Source organism: Taurulus bubalis, assembly GCF_910589615.1.
Source record: "Taurulus bubalis genome assembly, chromosome: 14".
Classification (NCBI taxonomy): domain Eukaryota; kingdom Metazoa; phylum Chordata; class Actinopteri; order Perciformes; family Cottidae; genus Taurulus; species Taurulus bubalis.
The window spans coordinates 11,787,830-11,814,804 of NC_136602.1; the positions used below are offsets into that span (position 1 = coordinate 11,787,830).

At 39.5% G+C, this 26,975-nt stretch overlaps 2 protein-coding genes across 2 annotated transcripts in view; one reads left to right on the plus strand and one right to left on the minus strand.

Annotated features, from left to right (window-relative positions):
• Positions 1 to 18,436, plus strand: part of zcchc24 (zinc finger, CCHC domain containing 24) — a 31,629-nt gene extending 13,193 nt beyond the window's left edge. The window contains exons 3-4 of the mRNA XM_079229354.1: positions 10,748 to 10,912; positions 13,922 to 18,436. Of these exons, the coding sequence (XP_079085480.1) occupies positions 10,748 to 10,912; positions 13,922 to 14,035 (279 nt within the window). The 3' untranslated portion in view covers positions 14,036 to 18,436. The remainder of the gene's footprint in view (positions 1 to 10,747; positions 10,913 to 13,921) is intronic.
• Positions 18,437 to 19,672: 1,236 nt separating this feature from the next.
• Positions 19,673 to 21,878, minus strand: ppifa (peptidylprolyl isomerase Fa; the record flags this gene model as incomplete). The annotated part of the gene is made up of 6 exons (XM_079229865.1): positions 19,673 to 20,050; positions 20,155 to 20,230; positions 21,166 to 21,262; positions 21,336 to 21,424; positions 21,566 to 21,596; positions 21,735 to 21,878. 6 exons carry the CDS (start codon positions 21,876 to 21,878, stop codon positions 19,888 to 19,890), a joined length of 600 nt encoding a protein of 199 aa, XP_079085991.1. The 3' UTR covers positions 19,673 to 19,887.
• Positions 21,879 to 26,975: the final 5,097 nt, after the last annotated feature.

A 26,975-nucleotide genomic window follows, 5' to 3' on the forward strand; every position in this document is an offset into this window, starting at 1 on the left:
ATAGGTCCAATATAGCATTGACACCAAGTGACACTGAGATTAGCAACACACGTGTGCAGTATATCTGGCAGAGGGACTTTACAGAAATATACAGACACACACAAACACATCCACCACAGGCTCACACATGCAAACATAGACAGCAGCAGTATGAACTTCCTGTGACAGATGACAAGATGTTGTGTGCACCTCTGTTTGGCCCGGTCCACCACCAAACCTGCTCTTGTCATTCACTGAACTGGTAACCTAATGCTGCTGTGCAGCTGCACAACTCGGCTTAGTGGGGCCGTGGCTAAGTCCAAGGCTCGGAGAGGGCAGGGGGGAAATTCACACCCACGGCCCCACTTAGCATTAACTCGTATAGCGCCCTGTAAATATGGCGAGTGTATGGTAAACTTATCCTATAATTTTACAAAAGTGGCAGCCTTCATGTCAAGCCTTTGGTAGTTGGAAGCTTCTGGGTTCAACCAGGGCAGATTCCAAGGCCTAGTTGGCCCGTACTTGGGTTTTCTATGAATGAATAATGAAGAAGGAGAATGACTTCTGTCAAAAACATCAGTTTTATAACAAGATATTGTTTTTGGTATGAAGTAAAACACCCACATGCTTGACTCTCAGAGGTATCCATCAGTCATCTAAGAACATGACACTGAGATCCGTGGCCGATTATGGAAGCTGGGTTGTGGAAATCTAGGAATCTGGGAATAGGGTTTTGGCACAGAGCACACTGGCATGAGGATATCTGCAGCTGTCTTGGACACGAATGACGTGGGTCTGTTACTGAGGAGAACATTTGACATACACACACATAAAAATGTGTGCACACATGGCATGTCTATATTGCCTACATGCAAGCCCGTCAAAAGAGCTGGGGAGTAAACTAAGGATTTAGAATAATACTGGTCTGTTGGGGCACCAGGGACATTTCATAGTAATCAATATATATTGGGATGAGTTTCCTTGAAAACAAATATCCTCTCATTATTTTCTTGGGCAGAATCAAACAACAGCCCATAATACAAGAGCTCCACCTCCAGTTTATGAAAACAAGCACAAATTGCAGATCACCAAATTTCATCTGTACGCAATAACATTATTAAAGACGACTTAGCTGAGATTTATTTTAATCTAAATCAACAGATCTGCATATTGTGTCAGCTTTGCCAAGTTTCTTTCACAATATAATAATTGAAAGCTGCATGTTTTCCCACTAGTATAATTTTTTTTATGATCCTTTTACCAAGTCACTGACATAAAATATATTGTCCAAAGTCACAAACACATAGAAGTTAGTGAATAAAAAAAGAAAAGAAAAGAAAACTAATCTTATCAAAATGATGAAAAGTGCTTTTCTGGGTGTATTTTCTATGTTTTGTTTTTTTGTGGAAATTGACATCTAGTGTGTTACTTGCTTCATAGTTTTTTTTTTATTACTACAAAGGTGTAGCAATCCTACCTGCATTTATTTTCTATTTGTTCTATTTGAAAGGGACAACCACAAAAAATTAAAACAATAACAATGTTATGATCCAGCATGCTGTTCTCGTAAATACGTTTTTACATTGTCTCAATGGGCAATTGATGATATTTTAAAGTACTTTTTTTGATATTTCCTGGCACAGCCTCTCCACTTATCATGACTGACAGCTGTGGGATGTTTTATATTTGGTACAGCTGTCTTGATTTACCTTTTCCCTGTGTGATATCTCAGCATGTCAAAGAACAGACTAAACATAAGTGATATGCTCGGTACTGTTACAGCACTTCACTAGTATTTGAGAAAATTTTAAACCTAGAATCTCGTTCTGTTTTAAGATCATTACAGAACGCATTTGTGTGTGTATGTGTGCTGTCTCTTCAGTAGAAACACACACAGACATAGACTCACAAACACAGTGCACTTACCCTGTCTAACAGAGACCATTTCCTAGAATTAACTGTTTTGGCGCCCCCACAGAGCTGGAAATGGACTTGTGGTTATTCTTCAAAACAGTTGTGAGATTGGTTGTCCTCTTGACATCCTCCTCTCTGTATCACAGTGAGATAACTCATGTATAATGACTCGTGATCTCAGTGGTTAAACCCAGAAACCCACAGGGGAAAAACTTGTAACCCCAAGTGTGGCTGTGCACTTAAAAATATTTAGTTTCAGGTCATTTCAAATGTATTAATTTCCAACCTAAATAGACTGCACTGGTGCTATTTGATGCACAGTTTCACGTCCATGTGGGTGTATGATCCTTTTAAGAACTGTTGCCTGTTGAGATTGAAGTTTTTAAATAGCTGTGGATTTGATTAGATACTACGGTTGTTATAGTTCCTCACTACATAACACTTTACTTCACCCTGTTTCTGCTGCTTCCCTCACATGTTAGACCTGCTGGATACACGAAGTAAATGCACAAATGCCTCACTGGCATTTTTATTCTTGGAAACAACTGGGATGTGCTATTGTGAGTAAATCGCTTTTTATAGTGTAATGAAATGTCAAGCACATATGAATAGCTAAAATAAAGATCTTCGTGAATATGAAACCTTTTTAAGAATAGCTCCCTGACCCACATGGGTGCAATGCAGGTTCAGACGAGTGCTAGCTGACTATTGATGGGAAGTCTAATGAGCTCAGAGACCATTTGTTGACTGTCATTAGAATAAATGATATGTATCTGTCAGTGAGTCTGTTTTATAAATGCATAAAACATTTGCACATTATTGACAGTTAACATGTTAATTGAAGTGTCAGATGTATGTGTGTGTGTGTGCATATTAAGCTCCCAGTCGGAAGGGAAGTGTTACAAATAGCTTCCTGAAAGTAGCACTGTTGTGCCAGCTCTCTGCTTGTCACCACACTTGCAATGCATTACATCTAAATAGCTTTAAATTGATTAAAGTACCACTTTTTCTCCAAATGTAGCTCAGTGATATCAAAATTAATGGACGTGGATGACAGATTATATGATTCATTCCATTTGACATTTAAGACATATGCTTTATTTCTCAAATGTAAAATGTAATGAATCATAGTGTACGGTTGAGATTATGTGCAAACATCTGTCTTTTAAAATAGTATGGTTTAAATGATAATTTCTTCTATATCACACTGTGTGAGAAGAAGTTTGTGTGTCCAATAAATGCATGCATTTGTGCGCTTGGTGGCATTTTAGCGTGTGCATAAACCCAAAGTGTGTGTTTTTGTGGTTCACGATTGTGTAATGCTGAGGTTTATATTTAGAGGCAACTGTGCAAGATTAGAATGCTTATCTCAGCAGTTGTAGATGTGGAGCTGTGAAGCAACCGAAGAAGTACGAGCCACAGTGATCTCCACCATTATGGTGAACATAATTCACTGCTGTTTTAGAGTAGTTAACCAAATATTTAGCCCCGTAGCCACACATGCACATGTTTGTTGATTGGGAATATTGTACGTCTGAATATTTACTCAGGAAAAGGAATAATGCTATATAGTGCATGAGCAAAGTGAAAACCACATCTCTGGTGAAAACATTCATGTCCTTAAAGACTGATAACAAGGTTTCTTTTCTGCCGTAACAGGTTGCAGACACAACAGCAAAACCCAGCTTTCTTCTGTGGTGTGTGTTTACAAGCGTCGTAGTTTGCTTAAGTGCGAGGTTCAGTATTTAAAAGCTCCATGAACCACATTTTTAGAGGTTTTAGCTGTACTGAAAAAGGCCAAACCACATGATTGATAGATATATGGTTACTGAAACACTATTATGAAAAGTTCAGGAAATATTTCCTTGTCGTGTCTCCGAGAAGGATCAGGCATGATTGATGCTTTGATCTTTCTTGATGTTTCACAGAGGAGAAGCAGTCCTGGTTTAAACCACAACCAGGTTCCTGACTCTCCCCCATGAAGCATTCACAGACCGCTAATGCCAAAACGCTAACTGAAACCACATTAAAGCAATTAGAAGTCTTATCAGAAATGCTACGGTTAATGAGCAAACCAAACAAAAACTCCAAAAGGCTCAAAGCTAATATTATGGAGTGAACCCCATCCACTCTATCGGTAAATCTATCTCTTTCTGTGCTGCAGCTAAACCAAATAAAGATCCTGAGATGAAGACAAAAGAGTAGACACAGATATGTGCATGGACACACTTGTGTGTGCGCTCACACGCATGCAGAAATGCAATACACAAAGGTTCTGGGCTGGTTTGGTGTGCTTGTGTTGCTCTCTGAGTGATGCCCTGGGGGATGCGGAGAGGCAGAGCGGGGCCTGAGCTCCTCCGCTGCTCCTTTGTTTACGCTGATGGTTTCCAGATGCTAGCTAGTGATCGGAGCGCTACGGAACGCTGGGGAGCAGCCCAGCAGTTTGGGGCTAGTGCCAGCCGGCCAAGATTGAGGCAGCTCTATCTGGGATACTTAAAAAACATGGCTTCGCTTTGTAATAACTCTGCAATTGTTTCCAATGGCTGAGAAAGTTTGAGAAGAGGGATTATGAAGCATCATTGCGTGGTGATCCGAGATACAAAAAGTGTCTAGGTCGACACACATCATGCACAATGTTGTCTTAGGTCATTAAGTGTTTTAAAACCGCAGACGCCTCAAATACTTAACTGGGTTAATGTCAAAACCACCCAAAAACCCAGAAAACTGCATATTCAATCAACACAACGGACGTTCTCCAGGCCTCTAGGGGAGCGCTAAGTGAAATAGCTTGATTTTTGACCTGAGGAAGCAACCACTTTTTTGCAGCACGTTTGTTTTTCCTATGCAGAACGTTTCCGTTGTTATATTTGTTTTGGACTTTTATTTGTGTGTGTTTTTTTTATTGCCATCGTTTCTGAAGCTGCAGCAATGTTTCTCCCCTTAATGCTCTTGCTGGCCACCGTGGATTGTTGTTATAAACTGAGGTGCATTGTGCTCAAGTGAAGGCAAATTTATCACTTAACAGCACACCTGTTCCTCCCATCACTTTCAGCCTCAGCCAGCTTTCTTTACAGGCATTAGAAAGAGACAGCTGCACCAGCAAAGGAGCCGTCTAAAGAGAGGGAGGGAGAGAGAGAGAGAGAGAGAGAGAGAGAGAGGTGACAAAGATGGCAGCAAAAAAGAGAGACCCACAGAAAACAGTGGCTGTATTTAGAGCTTGTAGTGCATGGTGGGATTGATAAATAGTCCCCATAATGCACCTGGCTGAGGTTCTGGCATGGTGTTGGAGCTGTTTAGTCCAGCAGCGGAAACAGCCAATAAAAAAATGCTTGTTCTGTGTGCAGTGAGACACAGCTGAGATAGTGACAGTGTCATTCTTGTGAGAGACTTGAAGCAGTGGCCATCTGCACACCCTCACTTGGCCCTCAGTTCTGACTGACAGGGTGATGACTGCATCCTCAGATCTTAAGATGCTGTGATGTCAGATCAGAAGGATACGAAGATTTAACTGAGAACAGTTTAGATAAAATAGACTAGGTCAAAGAGTGTTTTTTCTTATTTTCTCTATTTTTCTAGTTGCCACAGAGAGAGGATTACCTCATCAGATCATGTCATGGGTGAAAGTATGTGCCTTTTCATGTTCTGAATTGCCTTGATATGGTCAATCCAAAGCAAACTGTGGACTTTAAACCTTAAAAGTATGATTTGCCTCGAGTGACCCGACAAGCATTTCTGGTGTGGCCTACAAACAACCCTCAAGCTGTTCCTTTTACATTTCTTTTATTCTGTGACTCATGACCTGTCTGGCTTTCAGTTATCAAGCAACTCTACAGTGATGTGATGGGAACATCAAATCATCCAGAAGAATCTCACATTATCATTAATAACATAAAATCTGTGTACTGGAAGAAAGAAACTTGGCTTAGATACGAGGCGTTACTTTGTTTAAGGTTTATGTTAGGACGGGTTCGACACAAGGACACATTTGTATCCTTTATGTTGCACTTAAAGCTTTGGTTTTTTTCTTTATCTAGAATCTAACAAACTACCTATTTGTTTTTTTTAATGTTTAGGTTTATTTGAAGACATTTCAAACATCTAAAGACTTGGCATTATTCATATTAAAGCTGAGCTGCATTTGCCAACAGACCCTGCTCTCCAAATGCAGACCAGAAAAGTGGTTGCATACACTTACTACCCACCGTTTCCCAAAGCCTCAATGTTGTTTTACCCACCAAATCCCTTGTTTTCTCATAGAGGCAGGCAGACAAACCTCTGAATGGCATCTAGCATTCACATAAAAACCCAAGCTTTGCTGTCAACGCTGTCTCCTCGTATTTGTCTGTGGACTGACTGTGGGCAATATGTGGAGCCCAAATCAACTGTAGGTAGATGTCTCCCTTAATATGACCAGTATTTATGAAATCCCATATCCATAACCTTGAAAGAAGCGGTCTTTTTACAATGATTACTCCTAGGTTTAGCTTGGAAGGAACATCTAATATTAAACTAAGGATAACCTATCCTGTTGCTGGAGACAGAGGATTAAGGGTTCAGGTTTGTGTCTGGTGTCTGTCCACTGGTCATTACTCTTAGCCTGGAATGTAAGCTCAACACAGATGCAAGATCACCTTTAGGCTTCAGACAGTGGTCTGGACCACAGTTTTTTCCCCAGTGGTCAGCAATAGACATCTCTTTAAGATTTACACAAGAGAATAATTTCAAGATGCTTTTGTGGCAAAATTATATTCAAACTGCAATTTCAGAGTCAGATGCCTGGGCTGCATACCTTGTAATCTATTTCACGGTATCACCTGAATTACCCTTCACAGTGGGTGTCGTCTAGACCGCGATCGCTCACTTAAACACACCTCTTCCAATTCAGTAATCTAACTGCCACAAATTCCTAGTATTATTCTGTTTGTACAACGTATGTGTCTTTAAAATCGACCCTCCCAGAGAATCGTCTCCACATTCCTCCACATGATAATGAGTCCAATCCACTGTAGTTGGGGCCAAAGCTAAAGCGGTTAGTTAATGCTCTCTCTCCCTCTCTCTCTCCTCTCTACCTACACCTCTCTCTCTCTCTCTCTCTCTCTCTCTCTCTCCCTCTCCCTCCCTCTCTCTCTCTCTCCGAAATGTATGTCCTAATTTAAAGCAGAGCAGCAATTTTACGACGGCTCTCGGTGTTTCTCGTGTTCTCCCCCTATGGAGGCCATCTGTTTTGGATTTAGATTTTCTCCTCCGCCTCCTTCTCTCAGTTTCTCCTTCCCCTCTCCACCCTCCTGAGAGGGGCTGATCGGAGGGTCTCTCCACAGTTGGCTTGACCGACTGTTGGACTTGTGGTATTTGTCCATTTTTCTTTTTCTGTGTGTGTGTAGATGTTGGAGTGTGATTCTAGGAGCAGGGGGCTGTTTCACATCCAACTTTAATTATTTCTCAATGTTAATGAGCTTTCTTCTGTTTCTGTTCATCTTGTTCTGGTGTCCCATAATTGTCTCCCTTTTTGTTTTGTGGTCTCATGTTATTCTATTTAATGCAGTTTGTGAGCTCATTAATCCTGCAATATAAGCCAAAGAATGATCTGTGTCCTTGTAGCAGGGCTAAACCCTGAGTGGGAGTAGTGCAGGAAGCAGTGTGCCGAGACTTTCCAGTTGTGTCTCAAGAGTGTCTGAAACCTGTGGATGTTGAATTTGTTGTGTGTGTGTGTGTGTGTGTGTGTGTGTGTGTGTGTGTGTGTGTGTGTCTGTGTTTGTGCAAGTATCTCTGAGTGTTAAAGGGGACAAGAGGAGAGAACGACATTGTGTGTGGCCATGTTTTGCATAGAGATTGCATCAGTAAACGTGTGTATCACGTGTGTATATGCTTCATTTACCAGTTCACTGACCCGAAGTTTGTGTGCATGTGTGTGTGTGATAGGATGGGTCCATGCTGTGGTTTGGACCAAAGGAAGATGTGGTCAACTCGTTGTGGTTGTGGAGCTGCTCTGTCTTTTCTGTGGACACTGTCCTCGACCCACACACTGACTCTTATCTTACTAGCGGGGCTCTAGCCTCAGGGACATAAACAAACATTGACTCAATGCAAAGCCAGCACTGGGAAAGTGATAAGACAAACACGGCTCGCCATCTCCTGGCACAAACGGCATCAAACGATTCGCTGTTTTAAAGCTTTGCTTCTACTTGACGGACTCAGATATGTCCATTTAGCTCTTACCCTGGCACCAGCTTGAATGGCTTTATTTGTAGAGCGAAAGGAAAAGAAAACACATCCTCCTGTGCCGGCTCATCTCCAGAGTGTTGTGTGATGTGATGACGCAGTTCCATTAAATCACTCATTGTACTGTGTATTGTGAATGGTTTGTAAATGTTACTCAGCATGACTTATTTTCCTGAAAATCAAGCTGAAGTAAAACATTTGCTCAGGTTTTGATTTGTAATCTACTGCACCATTGTAAATGGACAGTTAGGCCTTGTGTGTATGTATATAAGTGAAGAAAAGCTTCCTTCGTTAGCTGCTGCCCTGAATCTAGCCCCAGATGTCTTAACCTGCCTCAGCTAACAGTGGTGGCACAACAGTCCAGATGTTATGGTGACATTCGTTCCCTCATGTTTGAAACGTGCAACACCAACTGTGCTTGAAAGGTTTATTACTTCAGAATCGAAACTCGCTCTTCATCTCAGACCTCCATGAGAGGCAATGTGTTGCAATGCCTGAAACCAACTGACCACAATGGGAGTACAATATAAATGTCCAAATAAAGACAACTTATTGGACATTACTTTGGATTTGTGCAAACAAAATATGTGTGTGCAGTATATAAGGCAGAAGTGATATATTTTACAGAAAAAATTGGCTCATACAATGCTTTTTCCCTTTTTTTTAACAACTTACAAGTGTATTAATCGCTTTATCAAATGCATTCATTTGATGTTACTCAAAAGTATCAGGTTGCTACTAATGATTTTATGTTTTTATGTGACTATCCGTCTCTCTCTCGCTATATATATGTATATATTTCTTGTATTTGAAAACTTTATTAACCTCTTTTGGACATAACTGAGCAACCTAATCACCAAGATTGCATCTATTCCCACATCTGGACAGATAATTAATGTTCTGTGTGTACATCAGGGGCATCTTCAAATTGATTGCATACGGGGTTGTATCTAATCTGAAAGCACTCAGCTGCAGACAGAGCGTGACGTGCAGCCAAAGGCCAAGGCCAGACCCTGGAAACAGCATGGAGCTGGAGAGGAATGGTCATGAGTGCTGTTTCTGTCCTGCTGAATCCTGGCTGCAGTATCAGGGAGAGATGTTTTTTTCTTCTTCATTTGAACAATGGCAAATCTGACTATGTTCACATTTCCAAATGAATAACGAGGGTTAAGGCTAGACCACCTGGGGTAGTACATCTGGTGCTCTGATCGTAGTTTATTTTTAAACTTAAAATCAATCAGATTTTATTTGAGTAGTGGTTTGTTTCACCGCAGCAAAAAAACGAGAAAGTTATGTTTTTTTTAAGCGTTTGCGTTTTTATAATTGAAAATGGCAGAATGTTTGTTGGATCATGTTGTAGCTAGATAATGTTCAACAAAATGTTGCCATGCCGTTGTCTTTGAGACTGCGCATTGGTTGTATCAAGACAACCCTGTCAGTGTGTACACCGGTGTTCTGCAGGCCAGCAGAAGTCAGACTTTCCAGCCAGCGTGCTGTCACAGTGGGAGCTGCGAAGCTGACAGTGGGGTTGAGGTCATGCTGTTTAGGGGCCAGATTGAAGCACAGCCGCTCACTTGCTGGTGCTGATGCAAACTGCTGACGTCTATAAGGACAGCGCCAGATGCTCCTGATTAAAGTTCCTATTACTCACACATGGGTTGGGACAAATAAAAGGAAGACCAGGGATACAAATTGTACCCCGTCTCTCCCTCTCACTGCCCCATTACCTCTACATCCCCTCCAAATGTGCAGCCAACGTCAAGGGGATTCTGAAAACAATCTGCAGGCTTGCAGGAGAATCATGAGTGGAGCGGACAGATCTGATTTCACTTTGAACGCAGATAAAGACTTCCCTAACTTTCTGGAAGGCTGCCATCAGTTTCATGCTGTGCATTAATATTACTTATTTCTGCTATATCAGATTTCCGTCTGTACATGAAAGCATATTTAAGTTTGACATAAAATACCACGATTTCACACAACTCAATTCCCAATGTTTATCCTCCAAATTGAAGGATTTTGCTTAGCAAAATGACCTCTACCCTATGATCGTGACTAACACTATGCAGATGTTCGTTTTGGGATGATTTTTCTGTGTTTTTTTCTTATGAGGGAGCTTTAAATTGATAATGACGAGCCCCGTCAAACTTACTAATCAGTATACATTTGGGTTTCTTTTGGCAGGATGGAGGACAGTTTGTGATTTATCCTTGTGATGACATCAGCACTACGTTTGTGTGTGGCATACTTTTAGAGGAAAAAACTGACTTTTCACCCAAAGCTGTTTTCGTGGCCAACATGAAGTCATTGAAGCGACTCCTCCCAACAATATTGCCCTCAGGCTCGTGCTTTTTCATGGCTGACTGACAGTTTGTAATCATCTCCCTCATGAGAATCAGAGGAGTAATTTAACACAGCTGCAATAGAAGTAAATGTCAATTACACGGCCACATAATGTTCCAATATTGTGTGTAGGAGTGTGCTCTATGATGATTTGAATATACAAGCACAACAAGGAAGGACACACCCGGCAGTCAAAGCTCGACATCCGTTATTGTCCAAGAGGTTTTCTTAAAAATGTCACTCTGAACTTCACATGTGGATTCATTTTATTCCCTCATACTGTTCTTTACAGGCCAGACCCAAAGGTGAAGGGCTGACCCCCTACCAGGGAAAGAAGAGATGCTTCGGAGAGTATAAGTGCCCCAAGTGTAAGAGGAAGTGGATGAGTGGCAACTCCTGGGCCAACATGGGACAAGAATGTATCAAATGCCACATCAACGTCTATCCACACAAACAGGTACCTGCAATATGACATTCACACCCTGGGAATTAGCAGTAATGTCTTAATGTAAAAAAAACATACACATTCAAGTGGTAGATTGAGTAACCTCAAAAAAGTCCAGACTCTGGTTTGCGTGTCTGTGTAGTCTTGAGGATATTCCAGATGGAATATAAATCATACCACGAAAATTTGCTTTTTCCACTTTGGTAATAAACCAACACTGAATAAACAAATCAAATGTTCATGACTGATAAAGGTTTTGGATTGTTTACTGAATGTCAACAAATCTTAAAAAAAAAACTTTATTAACGTCTCACAGACACAAACTACCTCTCGGGTAATTGAGGCTTACAGCTTAAGGAATTCCTCTGGCATTTAATAATACAAAAAAGTTCATTCATATTAAACAAGACACTGTGAAGTGTTATTCAGAACAGCAAACACTCGGAGGGAATTCATGTGCTTGTGAGCTGCCTGCCTAGCTTAACCTCGAACTTTCCTCGCAGCCTGTTGACTGAAGAGATGGATCGCCTGAGAAAGAATCCACTCTGCTTTCTTCAGCTAGAGATATATTTATCCTCAACCCTTCATTCTTTAATATTTATGCTTTTCCACATTCTTCCAATTCCACTTCGTGAAATAAAGTTAGGATTACTGCTTGAAGACCTGCTCATTCTCTTAATACCACAGAGGACTATGCACCACTCTGCTAACACTTACAGAAATTATAGCGGGGAAGGGACGATGCTCAAATTTACCAGAAATCTCTGCCAATAAGTCAAAACATTTCCCAATAATGGAAAGTTTAAGGTGAAATATTTGGGATTGGGAGCATTTGTATGGCCCCTTAACGGCTCTCAACATGGCGACTATGTCAACAAAGCAAGGAAAAACTCGGATTACAACACAAACAGAGGGAGAGCGACTTCATGGTCTGCTCTAGAGGACACTACTCAACTATGACTTTACACAGACAATAGTTGTTTGCTGCTGGTGCTCTGAATCCAAACGTTGCACTTTTAATGCTTAATTTACTACAATTGTTAATTATTGCAATCATTACTTAACCAAGAACATTACTATGCTCTTAAGAAGCATGGGTGGAAGACGGCATGCATTTCTTTCTATTGAGGTCACTAGTGAGAAAACTTCACTCTTCTTTGCTTCTTTTTTTCTTGTGGCAAAGCTACAAACAGGCAAGCAAATTCCATGCATTTGCAATGTCACCCACTTAACATATTTCCCCCCTGTCAGCGTTTGAAATGGACCACTAACCTTTGTGTCCTCGAGTATCAAAGAGTTCAGCTTCCCAGCGAGACTCCCTCCTGCCCTGCGGATTCCCATAAATAACCTGAATATGTATTTTACAATCCACATGCATAAAATATCTGGTGGGAAAAATATTTCTTTGACGCCCGCACTGGGTGTCCAAGAAATATTTTTCCCACCAGATATGTGGTTTAAAACAAGGGAGCAAAAAGAGCTATATTGACTGACTAGTGCTAGCATGTACCTGGCTTGCTCACGTGTTAGCTATTAGCTCGCCAACTACAGTCGTTCACTATCTAGGGCTGAGAGTAGACACTACGTCACAAGGCCTCGAGCACAGACAATTTCACCAAGATGCACAAACAAACTCTGCTTTGCCACTTCATGTTGGGACCGGGCCTTTGATCTTCATGAGCAGTGGGTTGCAAGAGCTATTTTGTTATACTGGATTTGCCTTTCAGGCTACATAGATGTTGTCCTAACCTTGTGTTCAGTGGAAGCTTTGCAGACACTACTTAAGACTTAAAAAAAACCTCATCACCACATATAAATATTTTGTTTGTTTTTGTCTGGTTAAACAACACCCCTGAAACCCTAAACAAAAAATTGTGATTCCTGCTTCAGTGTCAAACAATACCAGACAAAACAACAGACCATCTTGCAATGCATCACAACAACCGTGACAGCCAAGTCTTTGGGAGTAAAATGGGTGGCAAATGGCCCCTTCCACATTATCTAGCTCTTGCTCAGACAACTTCCATCTTCAAACTGCCTTTGGTTTGATCTCAAATACACATCTGTAATGTTTTGTGCATATTGCGTCACAAAATCGGCCCACAGACGCATCAACACCGCCTCTGTGGTAGTATTGGGTGGCTCCAGGACCATATTTGCTATGACGACACACAGACTCGCATTGCTGTCGCAGCTAGTAATTAATTTGTAAGTTGTTGTACACTCTCTTTCTCCAAATGGAAAGAGCTCAGACTGCAGCTTCTGCTACACAGCTGACTCGACTGAGCTTGAGTTTCTTGCTCAAGGACGCTTCAAAAGGGCAGATGCCTGCAGTGCAGGGACTTGAACCCAGTACCTTCTAACTGCTGACGGGACCCCTTAAAATATACATCAGATTTTCCAGCTTTTCTCAAGGACCTGAAATCTCCTTAACGCGCCGCGCCGATAGTAAAGTCTCAACACTTCCTGGCAGACTCATTAGTGGACCACTGAAATATCTCTCTGTAGTGACCCATGGTAACCTGGTTTCCTTTAGTTCGACCACTTTGAATAAATAGTGGTTTTGTGAAAAAAAAGAAAAACCAGGACCAGGAAAAGAACAATAGACGAGAAATACAATTTTCCAGACAGTTAAAATAACCTTGAAATGTGCTTGCCCAGATAGATTTCCTTCGTCCTCGATAATTATTCCAAGAAAGCCGTTGCTGCAGCAGTTTGCTGATATTTCCATAAAGGCCATCATGATCAAATGCAAACTGGATTTTTTTCTTTAATACCAGGTTGTTAAAATGTGCTTCAAGTTTCCAGAGCTGATGTTGTGCTGCCATATCTCTGCAACTAATTGTGTTTAGTACACGTCTGGTCTGTGAAGAATACGCGTAACATTGGAGGCCTAAGTAGTTAGGCGAAAATCTGGTGCCAGAAAAACTATTTGCATAAGAGGTTTATGGGTGTGATGCTTGGTTTGCTTTCTTCAGTGTTTAATATGACTCATTATTGGTTCTCTGTTTGTCTCCTCAGCGCCCTTTAGAGAAGCCGGATGGCCTGGATGTTTCTGACCAGAGTAAGGAGCACCCGCAACACCTGTGCGAGAAATGTAAAGTCCTGGGCTACTACTGCCGCCGTGTGCAATAATCATCTTTATTCAGAGTCAGAGAGCAACTTTTGTGTCCAAAGTCCTATAGCTCATCCTCCATCAAGGCTGTTAACTTCCTCTCCTCACTTCAGGTTCCCCTCATCCCTGCCCTGCACACAACATGGCAGCCTTTCCTCCTCACGTCTTCCCCTCTTCTCTAAGAAGACTCAAATATAGACAGTAGCTCTAAATCCTCTCTGTCCCTCTTCTCAACCATGCTTTTTATTTTTTTAATTTTTTTTTTCAGTGACAGTATTGAAGATTACATCCAGGAATAACAGGAACATGTTAATTTAGGATCAATCTCTCCAAGTGCTCTTCATCAAAAGCAAAAACTTGCCAAAATCAGTGACTTTTTTGTGTGCCTCACGTATCAGAATCCACATAACCCCATTGATCCAATCCGATGTTTAACAACAACAAATCATGCTTTGATAATTTAGCACGTATTTCAATGGTGTCACTGACATTATTGGTCTCGATACATAACCTCACCTTGAGGTTTGTTGGCTTTGTGTTTACAGAGATCAGCCTTCCATTTCCCTGTGAAGTGTGTAGTAATGTGACGAACGTTTAACCCGGGCCTCTCATGATGGTATAATGTATACGAGGCCTTTGATGTCCTGCCGTATTAGGGTCAACAGCACATCTTATTAACTGTGAATTAACTGAGGGACAATGTGCCATACATCCCTCGCTTACATTTGGCCTATTTATTTTCTTGTTGTTTAAGTGTGCAATTTGAATTTTAACTGGGACATAAAGAAATGTTTTTTTTTGTATGTTTGTATATCACATTATTGTGTAACTGCTTCCACGTGTCTTTAGAAACTACTGTAGGTTCAGTCGCTCCTTGTCTAGATTTAGTGCATCGCTAACAGAAAAGGTTTGTTCACCCATTCAAGACTATTTTTGCTGCCACGCAATTCCTTCATTATCTATAATGTTATATATGTATAGATGTTAAATAGGCCAATTGTGTTCATTTCAAAACCCGTAAAGGTCAACTGACAAGGAGCTGTAGGAAAACACTAGTTTTAGTAGCAATAATCTTGCCGTCCACATAATTTCTCACCAGTGTTGAATATTACATTTTTCAAAGCACTTAAAAAATTATTTGCTGCTTGCAACATTTTGATTAGCATTGCAAAACATGATTAAACTGGTCACATGTAAGGCCTGACTAGATTTTAACCACACATTAGTAAAATACAAAGGATATGTTGGTTTGAAAGAGACATCTGAGTTCACATTGGAGTGCCAGCTGATGCCTGCAGCCTGAGTTGAGTCAGTGAAGCTAAATGGAAACTTTCCCAAGAGCTTGAACCCATAAAAACAATGTCCAACAGCTGATTGCAGAGTAATGAGTGTCTAGAGGGAGGTGACGTTTTGGAGAACTGCGGGGATTTTCAGGTCGGTTGAGAGAAACAACAAGATTAAATATAGGAGGATGGATTTGTAATGTGGTAATGCTGAAGATTCAAGGACGTGTTGAAAGTGATGATGAATTAAGTTTACACCTATATTATTTTGTATGATTATAAGTGCCTCCTATTATGAACCAATGTCTTTAAAGGAAGAGAAGTTTGCATCCTGTTTACATATATCACCGTGCGGTCGAAATTAACTACAGCGGAAATTATTGTAGCTTTGACTTTTAGGAACCTGCCTTTCGAGGAACCTTGTGATAGAAATTGTTAAATATTTTATACGTACTGTATATCTAGCCTTATAAAAGCTGGTTGACGATATTTTATATTGTAACATACTGTATGTGCCTTAAAAAGATTTAAATCATTCTGAAGTATCAGGACTATAGGAGGCCATTTGAAATTGGAAAAAGACGTGCGGATAGGGCAGTATACGTGCGTGATGTAACTGTGATGTATCGTAAGTTTAAATGCAGGTTCAACATGTGACAAAGGTCAAGAAAACTATACAGTTCATCTATTAGTTTGTACTGGCATGGTGGGTGTTCGCTTCAACACACTTTGCAGAGTTGGAGGCACAGGCTGAAACAGCATTTCCAGCTGGCAAAAATAATCCTACTGTGGTCTGTTGTCATGGAATATCCACAAAGATGTTATTTCTTAGTCGATCCTCACAACAGAACAGAGTTGCTCGTGAAACTGTGGACCTCACTCTTTGTTGTTTTAATCTATTGTAGTTGTGTTCATCCAAGGAACCATGGGTTTTGTAAAAAAAAATAAACATTCATGGTGACACGCCTTACTGGGAAAGATTGCAGTGGCAGATGATGGTACCGTACAGTTTTGGGATGTTTAGCTCAATTCCATCTGTACGGTTAAAGGGGCACTCCAGTGATTTAGTAGTGCAGTTCCACAAAGTTAGGAGGCTCGCCAGAGACACTAAGGAATAGTTGAAATTAATGCAGCATAGGCTGAGCTAACCAAACTTGTATTCCCTGTTGTGGCTAAAGCTCCAAAATGCTGGATCCTACCTTTCCCATAATGCAACTCAATCGCATCTTTCAGAAGACATCCACTGCCTGGTAAAATGCCCACATCTTGCAAACTCCACACTCTTTTTAAAAATGGGTCTTCAAGCCCAAGCAGAGATAACTGTGATGACATCACCAGGGTTATGTACTCCTCCAGAGCTACAGAAGACATTGTACAATGTCCGAGAAATACTCCCTGTGATGAGTAAACTGAGCTTTATGAGTAAAATGCATGGAGTGCCCCTTTAAAAGAAAGAATTGGGTTAAAGACCGATTCTGAATGAAAGATTCTCCTTTTTGTTGGGAACAATCCATTTTTCTTACTGTTAACATCTTATTTATTTTTGCTCTGTTTGATGATACTAACCTAACAGGTCTGACCCGCACTGTCCACATTGCGCCATGTGGCTGTAGTGAGAGAAATAGATACCAATGATGCCTTATGAACTAAGCTCATAAACAAGTAACAATGGTTTTGTGATTCACAGAGTTCTGGCACAAGAGTTTGAGTCAGCCCAGAGATGTGTTATGAGAAGGCCATTTTAAATGGAAAAGTAAGAGCCAATGGAAGCAGTTGATAGAATACATTTCAGAAAAAAATCTCAGCTTTCAGACATAATGTCTTGAATGCATATACTTGACTTTTCTAGTACCTTTTCAGTTCAAATTTGTTATTTTCTATGAATGAGATGTGTATTGTGGAACACTTAATAGATGTTGAAAATTTTACAGCAATCTGCAAAAACTCAAGAGTTATTTCCCTGACAAAGAAATACTTTTTTTATGTATATATTTGATGGCCATCATTATCAAGGATATTAGCTCTTTTAAAGTGTTATGCAATATTGAAGTGTTTTTCATGTGAAGAAGGGCCTATTGCTGAGAAATAAACAAAGCTGGGAGTTTTTTTTTTCTTTATGTTTTACAATAATCTGAGGGGTTATCCTGCAGAAATATTTATGGAAAGATTTTTTACAACACTTTTTGTATAGAATATGCAACAAAGTTACACTAAGAAGGAAATATTGATGTCTACATAGAGTATTATAATAAAAAAAAAGCTGGTACATAATTAATACCCTTTCTCAATTGTAAGCCATTGTATGTTTATGTTTTGTAATGTTATCAATGTTGAATAAGTCACAATGTTATTCAGTTGCTATATGTAACTAATTATGAGCTGCCATTTACATCCATACAGTTGCATGTATTAAATTTGTAAACAATATTATGAAGATATATATTGTGTTACCATGCAGAAATCTTTCGGAATTAGTGACGGATACTCACCACTGTATTAGCACGTTAAACTGTGAGATGTAGTTTGCTTAAAGCAGCAATGACAAGAAACTATTGTAAAATGTTACAGTGCTATTCATAGTTTAGGGAGTGTATACTTTTGTCAAGGAAAACGTGTGTGACAAAGAACTATTTTAGAGTTTGCATGTGCATGTGTTTGATTTTGAATTAAATATTATTTTGTGCAATGTATACTTATTTAAATATTTTTACAGTAGTTTGCTACAGTACATATTGTTTTTAACATTATCAGCAACTTCTGAGTGTTATTAGTCTTGAAGTATTTCATTTACTGCTCGTGTAGCTTCTATGAATAATACATATTTACTGAATGTAATGTGTTAACACTTGTGTGGTCAATTTGGAAAGTTATGTATGTTTTATTTACTGTCTGTATCACTTGAGATGTTTGTATTGCAATATCGCAATAATGTTATACTTTGAATTGGACAGAACACAGGCGTGAGGTAGGAACGACAATGATTTTGGGAAACAAGGACAGTCATGGTTTCGAGAGTAGACCACAGGTCTGTTTTTCATGTCCATGAAATGGCATTCCAAAATGTGCCTTATTTGTTAGTTGGGAAAACATGTTAATGCTGTTGAGAGTTTGATGAATTAAAGTCATATTGAATTAGGAGTGATTGTATTATGTGGTTTCATTTGTTTGGGTCTTCTGCTGAAGTGTTGTTCAGTTACCAGTAACTGGGAGTTGTTCGCTCTGGAGCTCGATTCGTCATAAGCTGGTTTTCTGAGAGCTCCTGCCTGTATCATATTCATTACAGAGTATATGTTTTGTATGTGTTGTTTTTGACTGCAGGCTCCAAGATTTACGCAAGACTGAGCGTATAGATTAGTTTAAAGAGGTTTTTAATGGGTTATCCATGGCGGTTGTGTAACGCATAGAGGGGGTGGCTTGTAAAACTTGTTTTTCACTCTCCGTGAAAGTGCTGAAAGATAACAGACACATCGAGCTGACAGGACTCCATTTCAACACTTTGAGTCAAACTGCGGATAGGAAAACTAAAACACAAAAAAAGGACACACCAGCTGACATGGGTGCTGTGTGATAAATGGAGATGTTTACAGCAGAAGAACCAGCTTGTACCAGTTGTAGATGTCATTGTGTTGCATGTGTATTAAACGTTGGCCACAGCACTGTCGTCTTCGGAGCCAAGTTTCCATGAGCAATATTGGACATGCATTCCAAATAACTAAAACTAAACCAGAGGGTGGGGACCCAAATTATATCAAGTTTGTTACAACATCTCTTGCTCAAACAGAGCGAGAGCTGAGAAGTCTCTATAGCAACAATGTAATCTGAGAATTCAAACAAACGGTGGAAGGTCAGTGCGCATATGGTTTCATTTATGGGCAAGAGCTGCTTTTTTGCGTGGCTTCATTATTTTCTTTCATAAAGTATTAGTACGATAAGCAGCACCACCCAGTCTCTGACTTTCAGATATGTCCTCGCCTCCCTTTCCCATTCTCTCCTCCAGACGCTCTGAGTAAAGGAGCAGTGAAGCGAGAGCAGCCCACGTACGAGCTAAAGGCATTTTCAGTTTCCTTTATGGTTCCAGCAGATGAAATCATCTCCATGCACCGTGTCCAATGAGGCTTTCGCCCGCAGCTCTATCATCTGTCAACTGCATTCAAGTGATATTTCAGCTCCACTGTAGGTGGATGTCCAATGATGTCACATCCTGCTCCGATGGACAGGAAGTCAGTCGCAGTGGAGAGGCTGCGTCTAAAAAAAGATGCTGGATCATTTCCAGGAAGCTTTAAAACCAGCAGGGTCGGTGGCACATGAGAGAAAATGTCCTGTACTAAGACTAGAGCCAGTCAAATCTGAAAACAGTCATTTTATTGGGCAGTAAATGGAGAGTAATTACACAGTAAGAACATTTTACAAAGTAAATGGTTCAAAGTTCAAACTCAGAAAAGCGAGATATCTTCTAAAATCGTAATCAAAAGATGATAAAAATATCAGTTTTTAGGGATTAGCAGGATCACAGGTGACGGTTCCTCATTGAAAGCATCGTAACCACACGGATGAAAGATGGAGTAAATACAGACTGGTTGCATTCCGGGTCATCCATCAGGAGTCCTTGTGTGATTTGGGACGATCTCCCCACTGTCAGTGATGAGGATTTTTTTAATCACACCACCATCGTGTAAACCAAAAGATTCCATCTTGGTGACCACGTCCATGCCGTCCTTCACCTGCCCGAACACCACGTGTTTACCATCAAGCCTGTCGAAAGAAGAGACACAATGGGACCTCAGCAGCTGTGAAGTGACTGGATTTGGATGTGGTGAGATGAGATGACGGATTAAAAAGTTCTACCAAGTATTCACCATTCAGTTTTATTCGTACAGATGAAGAACTGGGAGCCGTTGGTGTTTGGCCCTGAATTTGCCATTGAAAGTGTTCCTGTAAAGATCGAAAAGCCAATTTAACAGTCAACAAGATCTTGACCTCGTTTTGACCACTAACCCAATATGATTTAGACCGGAGGGAAAGAGAAGCATGACACTAGTCTGTGTCTAACTGTATTTGGTGAAAGGCTGTGTCTCCCTCCTGAAAACCAAACTGTGATAATGCCACACTTTAATATTGAGCAGCAAGTAATCAGCATATGGATTAGGTTTATTCAGGAAAAGGAGTTATTTAATAATTTAATTTTGACTCACTAAAAAGTAGGTAATTCACCTGCGGATTCCAAAGTCCCAATAGACAGAGGGTCTTTAGTGCTGCATGAAATTATGCACTGCCATCTAGTGGAGAGGCTGCTATATTCAAAGCTATAAACCTGGGAAATTCTACTGTTAGGAGGCCGTGGATAGATACACAAACCAGAACCAAGTAACTAAGTAGCTGTGTTTTTGTCTTTAAGTTTGCCACTTAAAACACTATCATAATACAAAGTAGGGGTGACAAGATATTTCCGTATTTACATTTGTAGTTTAAAAAAAGGAAATATTGGATAACATGATAATAATAATAGCCCAGCGACTCTTAAATTATTGCTGTATTTTGGTTTCTGATTCCTTTCTTGCTTTGTCTCCCTCTCCCACCACCCCACATACAAATACATGTTATTAATTTGCCAAGAAAAGACACAAAACGCACAATAAAATAAAGTTGAAGATTATAATGACTTTTTTTTTCTCCACATTTTTAAGAGATATCATGATAATATTGTTATAAATACCTTTGGCCATTATAATTGTGTTGTGAAAATCTGATAATGTGACAGCCCTAATACAAAGCTACATGCATTGATAAAGGATTGTTTGTTTTGTCCTCTCAAAACAGAGATAATGTAGTATAATAGTAATTGTATCAGCGAAACTGTGGAGATGTACCTGGACCAGTGTGTTTTAATATGAAGTTTTCGTCTTTGAATGTTTTTCCATATATAGATTTCCCTCCTGTGCCGTTGTAGTTGGTGAAATCTCCCCCCTGAAACAGGAAACACAGCAACAGACAACATGGCCAACACATCCACGTGCTCCATCTTTACTGTAAGCCTTACCTGACACATGAACTCAGGTATGACCCGGTGGAAAACAGATCCCTTGAATCCAAAGCCAGGTTCCCCTGTGCACAGTGCTCGGAAGTTTGCTGTGTATTAGTTTTATTATTGATTAAATGAACATTATAACAAGTCGAGCACAGATAAAAACTTCTTCAAATGGTGAATTAAACAAATGTAAGTTACTGTTATGCAGCAGCAGAGTTAAAATAAACATGGTTGAAACATACCTGCAGTCTTTGGCACTACATCTGCATTCAACTGCAAGATAACACAAATCACATTCAAATTCATGCATGCATATTTAAGCTCTTATCTGCCCTTATCTGAACATATTTGAGAAGTGTGAGACCAGCTGCAGGTAGATTGGGGAGGGAGGGGCTAACGCTAGCTAGCTACCTCAATGGTTATCCTCCCAAGAGGCTCACTGTCGGCCTCGATGTCCAGAAACACGACGGGGTTCTTGGCGGGACCGGAAGAAAACAGCCTCGCGGCGACGACGCCCGGCGTGCTGTATCTCAGGCGGTACCGTATTTGTAACATGGCTGCTCAGCTGACTGGGTCAGGAGGACCTGCAGGCCATGGGTGCTGGTGGTGTTTACATGTGACGTCACGCAGACCGACAAGAAGGACCCGCGGCGGCGAAACAAACAGCGACGCCACGTGGGAGGTTCCGGAAGTGCTTTATTTAGGTTGACGAAACAGGTTCACTATAAAGCAGTGGTTCTCACATGGGGGTACGTGCACCTGTGGGTACATGAAGGCACTGCAGGGGGGTACGTGAGATTAAATATATATATATATATATATATATAAAAATAAATGTGCTTCCATTCAAAACTCCTTTAAAAATAGTTATTTCATAAATATTCAATACAATATAAGTGTAAGTTCATGAAGGGAACTGTATTCTATATTAAATCAGACACTGATGGCACAGCGCTGTGTATTACATATTTTGTTCAAGCAAAAATGATTTTGCACTAGTTAGGGGGTACTTGGCTGAAAACATATTTCACATGGGTGTACATCACTGATAAAAGGTTGAGAACCACTGCTCTATAGGTCTTGTTGTCAAAATGTAGAGTCGGTTATTATATGAGTAACATTTTATACTTCAGGCGATGTGTTTGCACGCTTCTAGTAAGTGCTCCTTCTATGAGATGTATTCCCTCAAATTGCTTTTTCCCGAAGCAATTATTGGACCTTTCAGTCCAACTATAATTGGGTTTATGGAAATATTAAACATTTCAAAACGATGAAATCTATGAGGAAAAAAAAATACAAAAAGCTGATTTTTCAAATAAATTCTTCTTCTGCTGAACTAATGTTTCTGGTTTTATTTATTTATGTTTTGTCTGCAAATAATCTTGAGTATTGTTTTTTTCTATTAACATGTACTCTATTTGGGATGACTGATTTTGCATTGCAAGTCTCTGTGAGTCATATACATTTTCAAAGGAGCTTTTTCCATTTACTTACCAGTTTTGCATTCATGCGATTTGCATTGCTGATTTCTTGCTTTAAACTACTCGCTGTGATGGCATTTATAATTTGAATACTCATTTGCCCAAAGGGGCTGTGCTAAACCATCCTGCTTTCATTTATTTTCAGGTGCAGCATTGGTTGGTTGTGTCTGAAGGTTTTTCAACTTGTTTATTTCCGTGTAAAGTGGTCATGCTGTAAGTGAAAGTATACATCACGACAGGGTATGATGATAAGTCCAATTTAGCTTTGATGTTGCTTCCCCAAAAACACAACAATATTTTGTGATGATGAACAGTGATGCTTTTAAACTGCAAATGCATGTCTCTTTTCAACATTTCTAAACCACAAAGAGGCGTTTAATGATGTCACACGTCAGTATTCTCAGTTGATGCTCCTAATTATTGAATATCATCGGTTGTTGCAAAATGAGGGAACTTAATGATCACATCATTAGTGACAGGCAGCCTTGTGACCCCGGTACATTGACCTGATTCAGCCAAAACATAAGAGTTCATAAACTCGTGTTTTTGGCTGTCTGGAACACTCGCAAAATTCACTAGTTAATTGGAAGAAAGATTATTACTCACTAGTTAATTGGAAGAAAGATTATTTGCTACAGTATTCAATCAATATACCCAAATAGCTCCCCAAGCACTTTACACTAGTCCAGTGATCCAAACTGCTTAGGATGGGTTAAATGCAGAAGTCACATTTCATGGATGTAGCTGTATGAATATGACGATTGATATCAGGACCCTGATAGCAGAAATAAGTCATTTGATCAGTTACAAATGTTTTTCCTACTGTGACATGCCAAAATGTCCTCAGTGAAAAAGGCCTATTGGTTATTCTGTGCTATTCCAGCCATTAAAAAAACACTATTATAACTTGTGTAATTATATTTAAATAACTGCACTTGCAAATTCTATGTATAGATAGTTTAATACTGTACGTATCCTATGGATTATGTAGCACAAAATGACAGTCCTTTTTAATCTTTTTGTGGAATATGTAATGGTTTAATATATGCTGGTTGCACTTTGCATGTCAAAAGACACAAAAGGCCATTAATTGTGTTTCATCTGAATACATATTTATTAGATAAATATTAGGATGTCACGTCATCTAACTACATACAGATTTGCAAGACTAAAAATCACAATTTTTTTCTGACCAGTTTAGAATATGAAATGATTGTACATAGAATGTACAAAACCAAAGAAACAACTGCCACCTGCTGTGCCAATCTCTTCAGATTGCACCTATATAGCATATTTTGCCAAATTGCATAAAAATGATAAATTTGACTTATTTTTTTACAAAATTTGGAAACAACCCTTGAGCCACTAAAAGCTCAACGTCTCCAAGTCCCAATTATACCCTTAAAAGGTTTCAATAATTTCTTGGCACCTTTATAAAGTACACAGGTAATAGAGAAATACACAGAAGTTTAATATTACACAAAGGAAAAATGTCTTTTTTTCTTTGAAACCCCATGTGGAGGGGTACATAAAGTATCTTCCATAAATGAACAGGCGTGATTAGAGAGGTCTGCACAGACGCAATCGAACACAGACTCATTTTGCCAATTCAATGTCTGACAGGAGGATGCAAGCTTTACAAATTCTAAATACACTATGCACACTCCCCCTGGAGAAAATGAATACATTTCTGTTAACGTGTCTCTATTTGTCATTTACATTATATACACGTATCCCTTACATCCCCGCCCCCGACCATCTGCCACAACCGCCCCATGTTATGCAAACAGGAGGGGGTCTCCCCCAAAATTCCATTTTACAACATTAATTGCATTCTCTTTTAAATCCTCGACTCAATTTCAAGTGTCTGCAATCAGACAGTACAATTTGTGTCGCTCAAATTAGTAGACGTGATTTTGTGAAAGTTTTCAGTTACAGTTACACACTGTGTAGGGAAATAAAACATCCCAATGCGGCAGTGCATTGTCTTCAACAAACATATAAACAAACACATACAACATCTGATCCTTCAACTGTGTTATTTGCAGGTGATTTGATCAGTTTTGAAGATCAGTAAATCCATATTTGGTTCTTCAAATGGTTTACAAATCTCAAATGGGGGAACTTTTGTCCGATAACATACAGTATGCTTTAAATTCATTTAATGTACTGCATAAAACTGTGTAAACTAAATTATACTTAAAACTGTGGACAAAAATAATAACTTAAAACAATATCAATGTGATGAAAATCCACAATTCCCAAATTTGAGCAAGGTACTGTTATTAAAAACGTATAATTAGGCCTCAAAAAACAATCAAGAGGACATTTAGCACATTCTCACTTTAAATAAAGAGGACGAGGTCACTTGTTCCAATGATATCACGCAAAACAGTTTTTGGAGAAATTTGGACCTCAAAGCTGCATTAACAATCTTTTAGACAGATAACCACAAATTTAAAGCTGACCAATGACCTTTTCCCTGATGCATTGTCACAGGGTAATAAAAAACAATACACAGGTACTCAATACAAGTCCAGTGAGAGTGCATTTGGATCAATTTGTTACAATATTGGACTGGTTAAGAAGGGATTCTGTGTGTGTTTGTGAGTGTGTGTGTGAGTGTGCGTAGTCCTTGACAGACATACAGTACCATGTAGTTGTCAGTAATAGATAGGTACAGTACTGTACAGTCACAAAGTATTCACAACGGGTATATACAACAGCTCCGGAAACACTGTTGGATCATGCAGGATGTTTTTCCCAAAAAGATGCAGTTCAACAGTAACAAAACGACAAAAGGAAAGATCAGAACAATCACACAGGCGCTTCTATAAAACACAGTGATTTAAAAACTTCTGCAGACGTCTGTAGGATGTTGAAATCCTGCTCTTGCGTCAACATAATATCCAGGTCCAACCACTTACAAAAAGCATAGGACAACTTTGGTGATGTGTATCTGATTAATTTCAATGCGGGATGAAGATTAAACACATAAAAAAGGACGACGACAAAAAATTTAAATTGATGAATTTGAAATGAAATAATAAATATAAAAACAAGAGAGAAAATGATTTGATCAAGCACGTTTAGGCTGGACAAAGACAACAGGAGCCATTGGCACACATGCACTTGTGGACAAGATGGTGCTGAATTTGATGAGGAAGAGCGAAACATTACAATAAATACACAAGAACGACTACAGACTGGACAAAAAGTACTGAAACAGCTCTTAAAGTGGATTGTGTTATCTTTCTTCCATTCAATATATTTCTTCCCTCCTCTGTCTCGAACTGTCTCTCCCCGCGGTCTTTCACGTACGCTCGCAGGCAAACAAAAGAGGACATGTAAACATACACACACACACACACATACACACGCACACACACATATATACACACACACACAGACACACTCACACACTCGCACACACTACATTGCACAAAGTGCGCTCGTTTTCCTCTGTTGGCATTTGACCACACTCACACACCGAGAAGCCTGGGAGTCAAAGGGCATGATGGCATGTGCCAAAATTTTGGAAGAACACATTTCAAATAGGATAAAAACACTCTTACAAGACAATGTTTTTTTTTCACAAAAACAAATCATAATAAAAAAACAAAAACAAAGCTACAACACTTTTCCTAAAGCCCACAAAGGCTCCTGTCTCCTCTGTGTTGTTTACACATGATGATTATAGCTGCACAGTTTTCTGTTAAAAAGTCACACATATAATATATATATATAGATATATATATATATATATCTATATATAAATATCTATATCTATATCTATATATGTATATAGATATATGTATATATATATATATACATATATAGATATATGTATATATATATATATATATATACATATATCTATATATGTATATAGATATATGTATATATATATATATATATATATATATATATATATATGTATATGTAATATCACTTTAGTGCCCGCCAACATGGCTGGCTGTAAATGGTGTGATTCGAGTCAAAGGCGGTGGAACTGGTGCGTGGAATCTTTACACGAGGAAAAAAGGGAGTGCGGGGATGAGTGGCGTTCCTGCTCTCTCCCTTGGAGTTCCCAAAAAGACGTCTCTTTTCAGCCGCGCTCCTATGCCACACATTATCTGTTGATAGACTGTGTATGTGTGTGTATGCATGA